This window comes from Telopea speciosissima, chromosome 7 (genome assembly GCF_018873765.1).
Source record: "Telopea speciosissima isolate NSW1024214 ecotype Mountain lineage chromosome 7, Tspe_v1, whole genome shotgun sequence".
Classification (NCBI taxonomy): Eukaryota; Viridiplantae; Streptophyta; class Magnoliopsida; order Proteales; family Proteaceae; genus Telopea; species Telopea speciosissima.
In genome coordinates this window covers 22164315-22183463 of record NC_057922.1, presented here as the reverse complement: position 1 = coordinate 22183463, position 19149 = coordinate 22164315, and the positions used below count along the sequence as shown (strand labels likewise).

At 39.7% G+C, this 19149-nt stretch overlaps 3 protein-coding genes across 4 annotated transcripts in view; 1 reads left to right on the top strand and 2 right to left on the bottom strand.

The window, feature by feature from the left end:
• The first annotated feature begins 560 nt into the window (after window positions 1-560).
• On the top strand, window positions 561-8289 carry LOC122668833. Its single transcript, XM_043865379.1, has 3 exons — window positions 561-1133; window positions 3652-3839; window positions 7566-8289. Exons 1-3 carry the CDS (start codon window positions 584-586, stop codon window positions 8082-8084), a joined length of 1257 nt encoding a protein of 418 aa, XP_043721314.1. The 5' UTR covers window positions 561-583; the 3' UTR covers window positions 8085-8289.
• A 4304-nt stretch (window positions 8290-12593) lies between these two features.
• LOC122668832 (ACT domain-containing protein ACR2) lies at window positions 12594-15846 on the bottom strand. Its single transcript, XM_043865378.1, has 8 exons — window positions 15715-15846; window positions 15543-15614; window positions 15347-15398; window positions 15149-15263; window positions 14935-15002; window positions 13997-14737; window positions 13064-13168; window positions 12594-12968 (listed from the first exon to the last, which is right to left on the bottom strand). Exons 2-8 carry the CDS (start codon window positions 15611-15613, stop codon window positions 12624-12626), a joined length of 1497 nt encoding a protein of 498 aa, XP_043721313.1. The 5' UTR covers window position 15614; window positions 15715-15846; the 3' UTR covers window positions 12594-12623.
• Window positions 15847-18179: 2333 nt separating this feature from the next.
• The window catches only part of LOC122668829, a 39023-nt gene continuing 38053 nt past the window's right edge, over window positions 18180-19149 (bottom strand). For both annotated transcript variants that reach the window (XM_043865369.1, XM_043865370.1), the window contains one exon: window positions 18180-18887. In XM_043865369.1, the coding sequence (XP_043721304.1) occupies window positions 18543-18887 (345 nt within the window). In that variant the 3' untranslated portion in view covers window positions 18180-18542. The remainder of the gene's footprint in view (window positions 18888-19149) is intronic.

Below are 19149 nucleotides of genomic sequence, written 5' to 3'. Positions count from 1 at the left end.
GGGTGCAGGTAACAATAGGGGATAGACACTGGAGAAGAGAATGGTGTGGATTCGCATTTGATGGTCTTATAAGGGCTCTGGGCTTACTTACATGATCGATGGAGGATGAAAGTCGTGGATTCCCATCCAAGGGCTAAAAGAGGAAGATCGTTGATAATGGAACTCATACAATCATACCTGCAAAAGAGCATAAAATAGAAGATCCTTCGATTAATAATTGACAAAAAAAATAAAAACAAACTTAGAGAAACCTAGAAGTTATAATGAAAATAGGAAACATAAAAATACGCGAAGAAGGGGAATCTCTCGAGGATGAAGATAGCTATTTAGATAGATATTTCCCAAACCCCAAAATAAAATATTCTAAAAAATAAAAAAATAAATTACTATCAATCAGGGACGCAACGACGTAGATAGAAAGTGAGAAGAAAGAAAAAGTGGGAAAAAAACAATAGGAAAAAAAAAAAAACCTGCAAAGTGATTTCTTCTTCATTCAATCTTCTCTTGTTTTTGTTTTCCTTCTTCAAACGACCTTTCTTCACTTTTTTTATGGTCTCTCTGTCTTGCAATCCCAAACTCCAAAATGTCTTGGCTTTCAATTCCACTCCCAAATCCCTTCAAATCCCAACACTCAGATGATGAAGTGAATTCAGCAGGAATTGAAGAAGAAGAAGAAGAGAGCTCTTCTCATGGCGGCACAGTGAAAGAGGACCTATCGGAGCTGGGGAAAACTATTGGTCGGCAATTATGGGGAGTCGCCTCTTTCCTTGCTCCTCCTCCTGTCAGCTCTTCTTCTGAGACCCCCTTGGATTCCACTTCTACCACCCATGATTCTTCTTCTCAGAAACTTCTCGGCATTCGCAATGATTTCGCCGAGATCGGTGGCAGCTTCAAGTCTGGGCTTTCTCTACTTTCCACCAACAAAGCTGTTAATGAGATCTCTCGTTTGGCCTCTAATTTCTTGCAGTTCCCCAAGGACGGTGATGATGAAGAAGGTGAAGATGTTGATGAGTCTTCTGTGGAGGATCATGGTGGTGACATTGTTGGTGTTACGGAGGAGGTTTTGGAATTTGTTCAAAAGATGTCACTGCGACCCGAATGTTGGACGAATTGCCCCCTTTCTCTTGATAATGGTAATCAAATCTTATTCATTTTTCTTACTTTTCTCTACGGTATTCGATTTCGTGTTTCAATTTCTAGACTAGTTGTTCTATGTTCTGCCGTTAACTGTTATCGGTTATCGGATGAGACTACCTTTTGTATCCTTAATACTGTTAATAATGATTCTTACCCTTTGGAAGCCTGAAAAGAGACCATTTTGGCTCGGATGTGTTTTAGCCATTCTTGCACGGGACACCAAGCAATTTCTGTGTCTGAGTGGTGAATTCTGCAATTCGTTTGTACTGTATCTGAATTATGAACTGTGTTGTGGCATCAGGTGACTATCTCTTAGTTTAATTATGCAAGGTGAGATTTTGTAAACTTGTTGCATCCCCCACTCCTCTAACTAGTGCTGTAATCCTTTAATTAGAAACATTACCAAATTGGGATTGATGGGCAAAGATCCATGTGGCCGACCCATTTAGTTGGAATAATGCTGAGTTGCTGTTGTTTATTGTTGTTCTGTTCTTTCTCTTGCTACTTTTTATTAATCTTTTGTCTTTGCAAGGATCCATGGAGTCGACCCCATTTAGTTGCGATAAGGCTGAGTTGTTGTTGCTGTTGTACCAAATTGGGATTGAAGAGTGGCTCATTGAATTCATTGATTGGGTCTGCAGTTTCTCTGGGATGTTTCTAAATAGTGAATGCATAGGGTGGTTGACTTACGGCTTTGGTAGGAAAGGAAGGAACCTAAGGATTAAAATTAGAGTTTTCTATTTTCCATTTTCTTTAATTGCTTTGTAAGGAACAAAATAACATAAAATAAAAAGAAAGAAACTGATAATGAACCTTCATGTGCTATTTGAAAGTTCCTTTCCATATTTGTTTGTTGAATCCTGGCCCAAAATGCAGGTTCAGTCAAGCTGATCTGTTAATGGCCGGCTTTGAACTTGGCAGGTGCTATATAATCAACCAATGGTTGAAAGGTTTAGAAGACTAACTTTCCAGACTTGTCCAGGTGGAAGTGTGTTATCTGCTAAGGGCTTCTAATTTTTGGAGGGGCCTTGAATGCTGGCCAACATTCTTAATGACACAGAATAATTATGTGGTTGACTTATGCATTTCATTTCTTATATAAATTATTGGTTCTTTTTAATTTGTTTGTCATCTTCCCTCCAATTTATTTACTGTAGATGCTGGATATCACATGTTCCTCCCCCCCCCCCCTCCCAAAAAAAAAAGTTCCAATTTCTTTTGGTTCTTGTTCCTAACTTATGTAAATAGTATCTTGATCTTTCTATTTGATTGAGCAAAAAATATAGCTCTCTAAATTTTCTTTCCAACTTATCAAATGGATCCATACACAATATGCAATAGTTCCTTTGCTAACTTACTATCCATACACAGTATGCAATAGTTCCTTTTGCTGACTTATCATACAGTATGTGAAAATAAGCACCAACATACTGACAGTTTGAATGTGAATCTATATAGTACAAAAATAAGTTCAAAATCACAGGACTTTTGTGAGTTCACTTCTGTTGTTGCCCCTGTTGAAGAGAAGGTTGTGTAAAAACATATGGAATTTGAAACCTCAGAGAAGGGAGTCTGCCAGGACTTGGTCAGAAACTAAATTGATACAAATAGTCTCTTCTCTTTGGTATCTTCTAACTCAAAAGCCCTGCATCTTAGCTGAACCATTGTCAATATTGCTTGGACGGTCAACTGCCAGACCTGATCAACTCCTGGTTGCCCATCCCATTTTCTTTTTAAATTCCCTTTTTCTGAGTGGAACAGACGTTAGATTCTTGAGATTAGCGACTGCTAGACTTGGACAATGCCATTGTGATGTCTGATTGACGTATTCCAGTAAAATTCTTAGTGAAGTTTTATAAGACAATACACGGGCAGCAATGATGTATGGAGCTGAATATTGGGCAGTGGAAAAACAGCATATAACATAGTGTGCTGAAATGAGATTGTTGAGATGGATGAGTAGTAAAAACTAGAAAATATAAAATGAGGAATGAAAAAAGTAGAGTAATTTAGGAATAGCTCCAAGAAATGATAAATTGCGAGAAATTTGTTTGAGATTGCATGCACATGTGCCATGGAGTTCTTTGAATGCTTTGGTACGAAGGGGTGATTTGATTCTGATTGAAAAAGCTAAAAGAGCCAGGGGTAAGCCTAAAATGACTATAGGAGAAGTAGTGAGGCACGGCATGCATAGGTTAGGGATAAGGCTGAGTTGAGTTGAGTTGGTTTTCAGTGAGGTGACATCTGTCTTATGTTTCCGCAAACCAGAATCAGATGTTTCTTTTGACATATGTCCTTTGTCCCCAAGAAGTATATTAGAACATGATCTGATATTCTTTTGTATTTTGCCCCTTTCCTATAAAACATAAACTATTGACCATGCTCAAAGCTTAAACAACATTGTTTTTGCTCATAAACTATTGACCATACCCAAAGCTTAACACAACATTGTTTTTGCTTATGAATCTTGCATATTTTATTATCATTTTTTTTTTTTTCATTTTTTTCCTGCAGATTTTGAAATGTCTGAAGCTCAACTGGAACATGCTTCTAGTGTTGAAGACTTGGCTCCAAGTTTGGCGGCTCTTAGGGTTAGGCTTTGCCCAAGCCACATGAATGAGGGACAATTTTGGTTGATATATTTTACTCTGTTGCACCCAAGGCTGAATGAACATGATTCCAAGCTTCTATCAACTCCACAGGCAAGACTTCTTCGTCCAAAGGATACCTTTTTTTTTTATATATAATTAAGCCTAGCAGGAAAAAAATAGATTGTTATTCCAAAGATAGCAGAAACTGAATTCTAAGCCTTCCTGGATCAAGTATTTGGTGGAAGAAATGTAGGGGGGGGGGGGGTTACTTTGTTTTAGACTCTGCTTGTACTGGACTGGGGATGGGATTTTTACCATTAAAAGCAGTTCTTTTAGGCAGTTATTATTTAGTTTGTACCTTATTTTATGAGCATAAAAGGCATATAGATAATATATTTTCCACAATTGAAAGGATCAGAGTAAAAGACTGAACGTACTTGATTCCATAATAAAGTTATCATGTTTTAGCATATGTAAGGTGAGTATGTTTGATACTCTAACCCTAGATTTGAAGTTAAACCTATACTCTATAAGTGATAGCAGTGGCTCATATTTGAGAAATTACAGTGATGAAACTTTGTGTGTCCTGTAAGAGGTAAATCATATATATTACTTCATGTGTGGAATTACCACATAAACCTCGTATCTGCCCTATACACTTGATGAGGTTATTTCTTGGATGAAGCATAGCTCTAACTCACATTAGTCAGCTCATTGTAAGCAACCAACTTTCCACCTAGTGGACTATTTTCATACTTGATCATGTAATGCAGGGACTACTCTAAATCATGCAGCTATCAGATGGTTAGGATGATATAGTTTGTCTTTTTTCTTTCTTTTTTTTTTTTTGGGGGGGGGGGTGGGGGGGGGGGAGGGGTTGTGGGGTTGGATTATGGCCTGTCCAAAATGTTGTGTATTGCATAGATATTACAAAGTTCACAACTTGTGAGTAGCAGAAAGTTAGGAGCTGATATACTCTGTCAGTCAACTAACTCTTAGCCAATCTAACTAGGGTATGCTACATAAATCCTGCTTGGAATTCCACTATATTTAGAGCCATAGTTGTTAAGTCACAGACAGTTACATGCTTTCTCACCACTTCAACACAACTTGTCTTTGGCCTTCCAATTGTCCTTTTACAGTTTTACCATCTTCATCTTCGGCCATCACCATGTCGTTACTGGTGCATTGTCTTTGCATGTGTCTGAACCATCTTTGATGTCGTCCACATTTACGAGCCATGGTTGCTTGCTGAAAAATCAAATCAGTAGTGTAAGTTTTCACTGATGTCAGTTGTCTGAGACTCTGAGGTTGAGGTGAAAAGCCTTTGGTCAAAGATTCAATTAGCCTTACATGAGGCGAAGGATAAATTTTCCATGACCAATCCCGATTCCTAGCATTCCAGTCTCCCAAATCGAGCAATGATAGCTCAGTTTAGGTGGAGTGATCTGGCTGATCTAATTGATAAAAAATCAGCAACCATGATTGAAACTTGGTCAACATGCAGCAGCATGATGGGCACGTGTCACCATCTTGTGAATTAAAATAAATAAATAAATAAACTGTAACGGTAGGGAACAGGAGAAGGAGGAGAATAAGAAGAAGAAACTTAATTGTTAGGGATGCAGGGGCGGGGGGGAGGGGACTCTAACCTGGCACGTTGAAAAGGAAAGAGAGTGGGTGCTGGGTTTTTTCTTCATCGCTCTCGACTAGAGCGAGAAAATCGGTTACAGAGAGGAGAGGAAATCGGTTACAACCTAGACGTATGTAGGGGAGGGAAAACAGCAGTGGGGGGAAAAGATTGACGAGTGATGACCCGAATCATTTTATGGCTGGAAGAACTAGCCCGTTCTCCTTGCTGTGGCTTGTTTTGATCACGGTGGTTGTGATTTCTCTCTTGAGTTTCCTTGCCAAGAGTGCTTTCTTTGATATTGCGACGATGTGACTCATGAGTGTTTGATGCCTCCCCTGTACACTTTGGCCATATGATCGTTCATGGACAAGGAGAGGGGCCAGGGGGTGGGGGAGGGAAAGGGGGAGGAGCCGGGGGAGGGGAGTTGCAAGGATGGGGGGGGGGGTGGGGAGGTGAATGGCCAAGAGGAGAGGGGAAGGACTCCTTCCAAATTTTTTTTTTTAACAGGCTGATCCAGGTTGGAACCGATCTATCCCGATTTCAATATTTTGAACCTTGTGAAGGATAGCCCTCTATTACATTAGTTCTTGGTATAGAAAGCAAAATGTTCCTAGTTACACTTGCTTTGAGTGTTCAATTAGAACTTTTTCCCTGTGGCATTTAGGACATCCTTCTTATTGCTTCCGTACTGTGTAGTTGCTTTTTTTCTTTTTCTCTTTTCAAGAGGTTCTGGAATTTGAACTATAAGTCATATTAGGAAGTATTAATCATTTGTATTGGGAAACCACAATGTGGCCTGCCAACTTCTGTGGTCTAGTGCCTATATTTTACATGTGAATTGGAATACTTCAAAGCTTGCTACTACCTATCTTGAGGAGATGTTGTGACTTTCTATGCTCCTCGGTCAAGTAACCAACTAGTTGAGCAGAGTGGTGCTACCTCACTCTTGTTTGTTCTCACTGATATGGTGTGCTTTTACTTCATATCTTTTTGTTGGTAAGTTTTACATTGAGAAAGGAGATGAATCCCTAATAGAAAGCGTCCCAGGGTAAACCATCCTGTTGCACCAAGGATCATAGCAAAATGAAAGGCCATCCCTAGAATCCTAAGGGAAAGACTAAACACCATAACAAAATGAAAGACCATCCCTAGAACCCCAAGGGAAACACTAAACACCAAAGGAAAAGCCCTCTTCATTGACACAAGATGAAGGGTCAATTGGAGCCAACAGAAAGAAGAGGAGAAACAAGGCACAAGCAAAACCCTTAATGGAGATAGAAGAGCTAACCTGGGAAACAAATAACAACACTGACAATTATTTAAGCCTCTAGTTATTAGCTGATATTTATTTTAATTTATACCATTTATTCTTGATCGTCCCCTTACGCACTGAAGAAACAATGCATTCATTGAATGTGGATAGCCACATTAAGGTTCCAGTGATTAGCATGCTACAAACTTGATTCACTTTTGCAAACTTTAATATCACTTGGAAGAAATTTTTTTCCCCTCTGCTTTCTAAGTGGCAGATTTATTTCATGGTGTCATGAACTCATGAAGGCTAGGAAAACGTAAGTAATCCTTTTCTTCCTTCTATGAATATATATGATTTCCTCCAAATTCTAAACTTAAATTGTTCTCCATCTATGCGCTTTTATGTCCTTAAATTTACCTCTTGTATATTCCAAAATTTCTGGAAACAGCCTCTCCGCGAAACAGGGGTAAGGCTGCGTACATTATGACTCTCCCCAGACCCCACAGTGGTGGGAACCTCGTGCGCTTGGGTACGCCCTTTATTTTCCAAAATTTGGACCTTTCATTTTTGTAACCAAAAACTCTGATTAGAAGACTCAAACCTGGAATTGGTGTGTCATCCAACTGAACTCTAGTGTTATTGAGTGGATTGGATTATTTGCAATATCACATTTCCATATCTTAGCGACAAAACAATACTCACCTTAATTAGAATGATTTTTGAAGACTGTAATTTTGAAACACTCTCATCAGATTTGTCCAATAATTAATGGCCTTTAAAAGGGAAGCTACAAGCTAATATTCAAAACACACTGTGTTGTATACAATAACAAGTATCAATTTGGGTTTCTGAAGAACTTCTTTGAAACTTGCTGCAGCCCATGATCATTTCTCTAATTTGTTGTAAATAACTTTTTCCTTGATATCAACATGGTTAAACTTCATTGCAGGTTATTGAAGCAAGAGATCTTTTGCTTCAGGAAGTGCAAAAGAGAGTGAACGAACATGTGGGTAGCTCGAAGAATGATGATTCATCCATAGAAGTAAGGGATAATGACACTAAAATTAAAGAAGAGAGCAATCCAATTCAGGAAAAGGAGGTTTTGGCAGAGACTGTGAATGCACCACTTCACATAGAAACTGGTGAACAGGAAATCTCTGAACAATGGTTTGAGGAAGAAGATGAGACAGATGCTTCTATTGCTCCCCAGAAACAGCTTGGATATGAGGAGGATATTTCCTTCAGCGATCTGGAGGAGGATGACGATGATGATACATCTAGTAGACAACGGGCCTTGAATACAGGAAAGGATGTAGGAGTTTCCTCACCAAATGGCTCGAATGAGTGGGTTCAACTGAGTGAAAATTCTGACTCTTGCAAGAAAAAGGTAGTCCAACCAATTTCTCGGGACAAAGATTCAGAGGGTGAGGAGTCAAATGACTGGCTTACTGTTGATGGTTCCGATTGAATGCATAGGAACCTACGTGAATAGTTCGTGTAAAGTTCTATGCCATTTTTTCTTGTTTATAGTTATAGCTCTGAACCTGCAAAATAAGCATCTTTATTTAGATTGATAATCAATCAAAATGAATTGACATGATCAATCACTTGATATTTTTGACCGAATTTGATGGATCATTAATGTGTATTTTGTATATAGTTACTGTTGGGTGCTCTGTGCATAAATATGGCTTTTGGACCCTGGAAAAGGACAACTGCATCTTTGATGATCACTTTGTGATAGTGCTGCCAATATCTTTACACTTATTTGCCTGCCTTCTAGTTGGTTCGTACTGTGTTTTTCACTCTAAAACCTGGCAAGTAAGCAACCACCAACATATTCATCAGCCTATTGATCAATCAAAAGATACCATGATGAAGAATTGTGGATATTGGTTATTTGGCAATGGCAACTTCATGTTCCATTTGTTATCTTTGACTAATTTCTTAGTGTCCCAGGGGAAATTTTGAGTTTTCTAATAGTGCAAAGAAAATGAGATTTATCAGAAATTCAGATCCAAGAATATGGTCTTGATAATTGAGCCTCACAAAGAAGCTGCCCAGGCTTCCAAGCCCCTGGAACAGTTGGTCAAGTCTTCAGGGGAGAGGGGGTTTAGGGTGCAGGTATTTTAGCCACTTGAAGAACCTTGATGAACTAATTGATCTTTGTCAAATTATTTATGGTAAAAAGAGAGCCATCACATCTTAACAGGCCCCACTGGAGGTTCTATCAAATACTCATCCTGAAACCTGTCTCATGTTATAAGGTAAAATAAGAAAATCTTCGTTTTCCCTGAGATCTAAGAAACAATCACACTGGAGGTCTTCAAGTGTATAAAATATGGATGTAACGATCACTTACTCTAGCCTTAACCTCCCTGTTATGAGCGATAGATACTATGGTTCTATCCTTTTTAAAGATACAAACATCATCAAAAGACTTCAAAATTACTAGTCTTTCAGAAAGCAAGAGAAAGAACTCCATGACCATCCTTCATAGCTTCACTGCATTAACCGTGGTACAATTTCTTGCCAATCTGTCCGGACTTCTAATCTTACCCAGCTGTGCTCTTTTGCTTTGCTCCTTTCAACCCTTGAAGAAGCCCTCGTAACTCTGATTGCTATGACCTCCCTATAAAACCATGATCGAAATATAGAACTATAAAATGAGACTTAACCAATAAGACAGACTCCCAACCTGCCGTCCCTGTTAATTGATCAAAACTACCATCATGAGTCCCTTTTTTGATAGATTATAGTACTCATCTATGCCACATGGATTGTCATCTATGTTACATAACTCCCTTATGTCCATTAGAGGACAGAGGTTTCAAGCATTGATCCATTTGAAAATCAACTAGATTGTTTTCATAGGATTAGTTTTATGAGTACCAAAAATAACCGAGTTTCGGGCCAACCAAATGAATTAAAAGATATAGCAATAGCAGGTAATAACACCCATATATCAGCCTTATCAATAGAGGAGGTAAAAACAAACTATTTAAACATTTCAAGATTGGAGGATGATTGAAAGCATTCTCCAGGAAGGATGGAGGATAGTTTAGCTCGAGTACTTAAAGCTCCAACAAGAATTTTCCATAAAAAACACAAACCTTAGGATTTATGCGAAATAGAATTCCAAAAACTAGCTGAACCTGGCCTCAAACTCAAACGGTCATGGATCGTAGTATGCCATTTAGCAGTAATTTTTGAAGAAAACCTCCCAGTCTAGATGGCTCAAAGAAAACCAAAAGTACTCCCTTCTAATTTAATGGAAAAAGAGACAGACCATTTGGACAAGGGATCTAGCTAATTCTATGAATCACAATATATGGAAGACCATTAGGAATTTGAGACATTCTTCTAAAATGAGGCACTTATGGAGGTGGTGTTGTGATATAGCTAGCACATATGGAAAGCCTGTAATCAATTTGTGTTTTAAGCCCACTAATTTGTCGTTGATATTAACACTACTGACTTTTCATCTTTTCATTGGAGAAGCCCATCTGGGTACTGCTAGAGAGAGGATTAGCTCATCAGACACTGTACTCTTTCTGTGTTTGTGCCCTGTATCCAACTAGTCATTTATACTAATGGGGCTTGGAAACCTGGCTCCTCGGCGGTGGGAGAGGTGTTATCAACCGTGATCATAGTAAGCGTTTCATTGCGGCCAAAATTAAAGCAAGTTGCTCACCCTCTCCCCTTCTTCTCTGTCTCTGGCTCCCTCCCCTCCCTCACTTCTTCTCGTGTTTCATTGGAGACGTTGTATTTACCCATTGTGAGGATTGAGGTGTTCTTGACAATCCCTCGCCTAGAGTTACGAGGACTCTCTCGTTTCTGAGAAGCCCTAATTTTAAGCCCCCATTTTAAAATCTGTATTCCATGCTTACCAAAGCTCATCACTCTTACTAAAAGCATTATATCATTTTCTCCCTTGGTTTAGTTTTTCTTTCTTTCAACGAGCTTCTGGCCCTATTTCATTTCTTTTTTCTTAGATGGTAATCCAAAAAAAAAAAATCTACAAAGTGACTCACATCTAAAGAAAAGACATAAACATGACTATAAGAGATATGGAGTTGACCATGAGATTCCCAAGTCGACTATTCGCGGAGTTTGACTAATGCAAATTACAGATCAAACATATCACTGATTCAGCCTTCTCAGTGACCGCCATTGAACCTGTTCTCTGTTTTTTCTTTCTCCCAGATGCAGGGTATACAGTCCTACAATGGATAGCACTGATACAACACATATGTAAATATAACAGTGTTGACTAATGCAAATTACAGATCAAACATTAAAGATTTAAAGACAGGTGAAGGCATAACATCGATTGGCTTGTAACCGGTGGGAGCACAAATGGGAAAAAAGTATCCACCGTATCCAACTACATTAAACTACCCAAGTAGTTGACTATGCTGTGAAATTACATCGTTAGACCTTTCATCTTTCTGTCACATCATCTTATGATAGGCAAAAAAGTGTTACAAAGAGACAGCACCCAAATATTATTTTACCAAATCAGTTCTTTTAATTGGTTTCCTCCAATGTCTTAATCTTTGTTATTCGAAGTTTCATAAACATTATTCTTTGTCATATTCTTAGCATACATTTGAGTTGAGAAAAGAAAGTAAAAAAATGGTAATGGTGAATACATTGGGGGCAATTAGTTGTTAAAAGAAATATAATGCCAACAATGTGTGGGTACTTTGTGTATCTATTACTCAAAACAAAAGTATGACTTTTAATAACCGTTTAACAACATTAGACATACATGATCTTATCAAAGGCAATGAATTTTCTATTTTAAGGTTTTTTTTTAATAAAAAAAATTTCATCTCATACTGTAACTATTTTATTTTAATGACTCTAGGGTTTGGTTTTCATACACAAACGTATAAACTGGCCACTCTTCATTCAGCAGGAGTAGATCGATATGGTGTATTACACAAGATCACTTTATGTCTATCTGATGGATGAAGTGACAGTTGTGTACCTACACAGATGTGCACATAATCTTTTCCCATGATTTTAAGGCAAGAGATTACTACTTAGTTGTGTAGCCCTTGCTCCAATGCGGGAGCCAATGAGAGCGTACATATATGAGAATCAACATAGATGAAATTTTTTATTTCAATAGAGGTTGGACGATAATTTTACGCACTCTTGTGGGAACCCCTTGTTCTTTTTCCCTTTGCGAGTAAAATTTATCAAAGAGGATCAAATATTTGATGTGACAGATCTGATGGAGCCCACATTTTGTAGGCTCGAAGCTAGGGGTCCTTCTAACATAGTAACATGTAAAATTTCAGCCCAAAGCAGAATTTACCAAGTGCCAGTTAAAGGCTTCGTCCTTGGCGGTTAAATGTCATTGGAGAGGATTTGGATTCCATCTATATAGAGGTTAATAATAGATATATTTTAAACCATCTCTATAGGGTACTTCATAAACCTAAACTCTCCCACGCAGCACATTTGGCAACGGTATAGATGATAAGCAGAGGTAAAGCTGCGTACACTATGACCCTCTTCAGATCCTGCAATGGCAGGAGTTTCGTGCACTGGATACGCCCTTTTTACCGATGATAAGGACATCTCAATGAAAGAAAATGGGATCTTATTTATTTATGTACAAGCGAAATAATGGAAATAGTTACATACTAAACAATTACCTATGTACATCAATGCTGTCGATGAACCTTCCCGGCCTCTTCCTTCCTAGGATCCAGATCCTCTATGGCGCGCTGCCCATAGCAGCCTGTGTTGCGTAGACTGGACTGCACTTGAACAAGGTGTTTGGCAGGGATAAGACAGTCTTTGCACGTGCGACCCAGTCTGCGCCGCACAATAGCTACGGACAGCTGCGCTGTAGAGGATCTGAATTGTCCTTCCAATCTATACAAACTGACATCTAAGCTGCTCTCTTCAAGGGTCCATGGCAAGCTCAGAGCGTTTTGTCTTACCTCATCTCTCTCTCTCTCTCTTTCTTCATTTTTTCAGTTTCCCTTCACCTAATTGAAATAAAGTTGAGTGAGAAGCGTGCCAATTGTGATCTAAGCAGGTCAGACAAGGAGAAGCGAGGAGGAGATCTCTCAGGGGGGGAGTTTGTTGTATTACATGATTCATTCTTGACTTCAAGATCTATTGGTCCCATCTCTCTTCTCATTGATTCAACAGTCTCCATATCCACCTTGTTTCCTGACATATCTCTAACATAGAATGCATTCACTGCATCATCTCCCCTTGTCTCTACATCTGCTCGAACAACTGCCAGCCCATTCTCACGAAGCATCCGCGTGATATCAGACAACAATCCTGCGCGATTGTGTCCACATAACTTCAGCCGAACACCCTGAAATTGAAGAAAAAATATCAAATTGATGAATCGAAATACCAGCGCGCAGTATTATTGTGAGCCTCATCAGTTAAAAATTCATTCTTGCTCACCTCACAGACTCTTCGCTCTATAGCTGCTTCTAAGCATTTCACAAGACGTTCCTTCTCGCTCCCTGTGTTTAAAGTGCACCCATCTACATGCCGGATATAGTACTCCTGTATATTGGAAAGATTAGCTAAAATCTTCTTGAAAACTGGTCTGTTTATACAAACGTGTTATATCAAGCCCTTTAACCTATGTCATACTAGACTGATCCAATCTTTATTTTTTTGGATTGAAGATTGGGCTCCATTGCCATTTGATATATAATATCCGTGCAAATACAAATGATGGAAAATTTTCATTTCCCATAAAAAAAAAAAATAAAAGGTGACACGGGGTCACCTATTGTACGTCAAACATGCATGTTGGAGTACAATTCCTTTGCACGTGTGTGTACGTGTGACAGAGGTAACCAGCTGTTCCATGTTTGAATTTACTCGGGAAAGAGGGGTATTGATGAAAACAAAAAAGACAAATGGTTACTTCTCACCTATACGTTTCACGAGACCAGAATCATGTCCTTATACAAGTAACGTCCAAGACCCTCTAGGGTCACTCACATGGAATCCACTGCAGGAACCTTAGGAGGAATGGATTCCATGTGTATGACCCTGGAGGACCTTGGACGATACTTTTACAAGTACATGATCCGTTCTGAACTATATTCACTGTCTTACAGTAATCATTACGCCCCCCTTGTTAGAGGCACTGGGAACCCTCCAATTCACTGCCCGACCCATTTCCCTAGTGCCTCTAATAAGGGGGGTGGATCCCACCCGGACAGAGTGTTCGTGCAGGGGTAGAGCAGTCATTGCGCCCCCGTTGTTAGTAGGCCGGGCAGGGAACTGGAGGGGGATAAAGATCCTGGGTGCAGATGATCCATAGTTGGTGATCAGATCCCAAGTTTGATATATAGGTGAAGTATCTATGGTGATGCGTACCTGAAAAGTGTAACCCGCATGAGAGGAAATGGAAGCATGGAAGACCATGTATTGCATATCAGTAAGGGCACACACAGTATCAAACATGAGCTTTGGCCGATCCTTACACTCCACACTCACAACTGAGTAACCCTTCTCATTGCACCCTTCGATCGACACATTTATCTTCCTTCCTTCTTCTTCGCCGCCTTCCATGGACGAAGATGACGACGATAAGCTCAAGGTCCCACCCGAGGGCCCATCAAAGTCTCTACCAGCAAACATGAGCTGATGAAGCCGTCGTTCCACGTTTGTCGTCGTTCCGTTTCCACTGTCCTGAAGACCCGCCGTCTTGACTCCTCCTCCTTGGTCACTGTGAGCCCCGAGAGAGTCGGAAGCGGGGGGATTGGTGGTGGCGTGAAGAACGGTGGAGAGATGGTCTTCAATAGTAGCCAGTCGTCGTGGATCGTCGATGCGGCTATGAGTTAGTTGATCTTCGATGTAGGCTACACAGGCTAGCCGTTCGTTATGGCTCCATGCATGAGCTTCAATTACATTGCATCTAAGGTCAGCAAGAGCTGCTGATATCTCTGAGAATAGACCGGGTCTGTCGGTCCCACTTAGCTCTATGGCCGTATGCTCGTTTGGACTCTCCTCTGTCTCTTCTATATTCCTATTACTACTACTACTACTACTCATGCCCTTCCGGTTGCTTCCTCCTGTCTTCACCTGCTGAGGAGGTTCTCTTCTTGTAACTATGGCCTGCATGCATGAATAGTTTCAAGATTTTAATTTATAGGTCACAAGTGGAACCCACAAAATAGAGAAAGGTGGGGTCGGGTATGTAGTACTTTTTCAGTCTCTTTACTTGGCATGACGTGTTTTAAAGTATCACATGTAATGATTGGCATTGTAGATACTTTTAAATAAATGATTAGAAGAATAGTACATTACATTACCTGCCGGATATAGTTAATGACCTTTTCATCGGTAAGTTTGCCGCCATGCTGATCGGTAACGTGAAATACTGCACAAGACAAACATTGTAAAAAAAATAAAATAAATAAATAATAATAATAATAACTCATCTATATACGCTAGTGATGGGATCCCTTTTTGGTTAGAGAAAAATAAGAAGGGATTAATGGAGGTGAGATGGGTTAGTGTGCTTACCGTCCATAAACCATCCTGCATCCGAAGAAACGTAGCTTTTGGAGATGGAGAGATCCATTTCAGACAATGCTTGCACCACTTGCAAGAGGAGGCCCTGCCTGTTTACGCTGTCAACCTACACCATCAATTCACATGCATTAACAACATCAAACGGGAATAAGGGGAAGGGGCTCTCATTCTTATTTTCAGTTTTCTCACCTTGACCACGGTGCAGTCATTGAAGCTCTCATTGTCGATGCAAACTCTGCAACTACATGGAAAGAAGATGAAAGGCTTGATCAGAAAATTAGAAAGATTCTTCAATAAATAAATTCCTTTGTCATATTACATTTATTTCAGATTGAATTGAAACTGGGTTATTCAAAGAACAGAAAAACGAAGCTAAAAAACTGACCTGGGACCATGAACCCTCTCATTGAGGTTCTCAAATTCAGGATCAAAGTAAGGCCAACAAACTTCCTTCATGCTGTCAAAATCCAACACAAAATATAAAATTTTAAAGAGGGACCAGAATTTTGATTTGGACATCAGATTTAATTCCTCAAATATGAAATTCAAGATCGAACCTGTCGAGTTCATAACCAATCCAGCAATGCCCAAAAGAAGAAGATAAAAGAGAGAATGGAAATGGAAGAAGGAAAGAAAAGAGAGACCTGGAAGAGGAGAAGAGGTGGTAGCACTCCTGCTGCCCTAATATGTGTGAGAGAAAAGGAGAGTTGAGTTAATTTCGGAGGTAGTGACTAGGATGAGTTCTGCTAATTATTATATAGGGGCAAGAAATCGCTACTTAGTTGTTAAAAAATTTTGATAAGAAAGAAAAAAAAATAATAAATTTGTATGGAAGAGTTAATTAAGGTTTGAAATTTGAAAGAATGATGAGATGAGGATGAAAAGAGGAAACACGTGTTAAAGTCAAATGTAAAATATAGTCCACACAGATGATTTGCTCGTTTTATGGTTGAGGAAACACTCTCTCTCTCTCTTTCCGTTCCCTTTCTTTGTGGCTTCTCCCGTAACTCATTCCCATCCTCAAATCAAAGTATCCATTGTCTTTCCTCTTTCAATTATCTCTATATTGTGGAAATGTTAATCCAATTTGTCAAATTGATCTCTCTTCTTTGACTTTTCATACTTTTTTTTTTTTTTGGCACGTGATGATTGATGTGGACCCATTGAAAAATTACACATGGCTAATATGGTATTACTTGGATATAAGAGACAAGTCTTGTTTTGAAGAGAGATTTCATTTTTATAGTTGTTGAATGACATGGATGCATAGAAAAGTGACACATGTCAAACGTGATACGCTTGGATACGATATCATTTGTCTGTTTTGTCCTTATCCATGAACTTAGGAGGAAAGTTAAAAGATTTATTTAGGAAACAAAGAACTTTCTCCTCTTAATTACGCTTCTATTTCTTTGGCTGCGAGTCCTCGAGTAGCAGGAAAATTCTTGTAACCGATATTACTTGGTTCTAGGTTAACCTCCATAAATCTTGGTTTAGGTTGCGTTTGGAGATCAATAATCTCTCGGATAACTGATGACATGTCTAAGAGTTACTTACTATTACTAAGGATAAGGCCTGGAAGCACATGACTATGGAAACTTAAGCGACCAAACAAACACACACCTGAACACTTAATCGACAATTTTGCCAATGTATCTCTAATTTTCACATGGAAGATATGAAACTAACAGAAATAGGTTATGTGAGCTGTCATTGGACGTCCTTATCTATGAAATCGCCACTGTTGAACAAACAAGATTTGCAGATGTATCTACCATTCCATGATAATTAATTAAGGGTCATAAGAACTTCACGCGTATTTCTAAGGGTTCACACTCTCCAGTCCTTGCTAATCTCTCAACATGAGGCATTTCCTTCTCCCTCCCTCCCACCCCCGAATCGTTATCCTCTCTTGTTACAGTACGGTGCTGTAACGCATCGTGTAGCGCTGGAGAGGCCATGTGGCACAACGGACCCCACATGATACACATGGCCTCTGCAACCGCCGCACGATGCGTCACAACACCGTACTGTAACAGGAGAGGACAAAAATTGCCCTCCCCCCCCCCCCCAAGCCCATTAATCATAGATTAGGTCGTCTGAGGGTTTGCCACGGTTCATTGCTGTGCTTACAGACTAGGCTACCCTTCTCCGAAAGCTGTGCGGGACCCACCTACCACTAGTCTTCTTGATCGCCTGCACGGGTGCGGTAGAGGATCTAGTTCCTATGTTGTCATGTCATTAACCAGTAATGTTGAATTGCAAACCAATCTTACTTCGCATGATATGATAAATAATGAGACTGTTGAATGCTCCTTGTTGGCACCCTTAGCCTCCTCCCCTGCTTTGCCTCCAGCCCCGCCCTCACCGTCCTCTTCCACCACCACCGCCATTGTCACCACCTCTCCAATCTCAACGACTTCCACCACCTCCGGTTAGGCTTCATGATAATAGGACAAAGGATTACTTTTTTCCCATCATCTAAACATGGGATTTAATTTGACATGAAAATTTTTAAAAAGTCGAGGACTAAATTTTTAGCCACCTTATGTTGAAATTAAACTTCTGCAATGGCTGCAAAATCCTGCACTACTTATGCTAGATTGTGAACTATTATACTTTCCACAATAGAATTCTCAAAGCATTAAAATAAAACCAAAATATGTCTCTATAGCCTTGGCTCAGTATAAACAATGTTTCTATCTCTGTCTCTGTTTCTCTCTCTCTCTCTCTGCCAAGGCCGTTCGAAAGGTCCAGGACACCTTAACCTTGTAACATAGCCTCAACTAAGAGACCAACAAAACTAACTCAGTTTAACCTATTCAACAATCAGTACTAATAATTTACCCTGGGCAGTGGCAGGAAAGCCTTTTTCCATATCCTCAAGCATTGAGCTTTAACTGCGGCCAAAGCAATACCTTAAAGGAATTTCTCGCAAGAAAACCAGCTTCACTTGAACCTTCAGTACTCAGACAAGTCAGAGAAAGCGTGAAATAAGAGATAAAGGAATGCACAAAGCTGATGGCACGACAAAATTCCATAATTTTCCCGATATGCTTTTCTGACAAAAGAACGAAGCATGGCATTTTCAACTGCTAGTTCCATTGGAATTTCCACATTCTTACATTTGATTATTACAATGCTATTTTCTCCTCCTTTCCCATGCATTTCCCTTTTCTGTTATTTATTTAACAGATCATCCGACAGTCCTACCAGTTCAAATGCCAAGAAATGACTCTAAAGAAGGCCAAAATGATATATTAGAAGAATTGAGTGGGAAAAAATTGATGAAAAAAGCCCTTTCACATGGAAATTAGCTGAGCTCTACTGGTAAGCCAAAATGCCAGCATGACTTGCACAGAATTACAGGAGTCCCGTACTGGCTTCAGGTAGGATTAAACCAAGGTCCCACTGCATCATTCATATGCCCGTTGCTGTGGATCTCAACACCATTTGAGATGAGTGAAGGAGCCAATCCAACAGCCATGGGAGGTTGAGCCGTAGGATACAACCCATGGGAGTGGGGGAGAACATGGGGGCTCACCAGAGGACTGCCACAAGCACCCCCTTTTCGCTGTTGGAGTACATGGATCTGCCTGAGCCCTTCCTCGTGGATACGTGACAACGTTTCCAACTCCTTCAATGACAAAGCTTCCAGGCCCACACCATAGAGAGGGGCATGGCGTGACATCTCTTCTTGAAGAGAAGCCTCGAGAGTATGAATATATTGCTGCAAGATAACAACAGCAGTCTTCAGTTGAAGCATTTATACATTCACCAGAGTCGCATGATGGGGGAAGAAGAGAAATAAATGGATCAAAAGACGGCCAAGTGGAATTTAATGATTGAAATCCTCAAAAACTTCAGATTGCCTAAAAAATATATATCTATAGTGCAACTGAAAAACCGAATCTGTCCCTTTGCACATCCAGTAAAATGTGAAGAGAACCACAAAGAAACACCACAAACAGAAGAAAATCTGCCATCGAGTC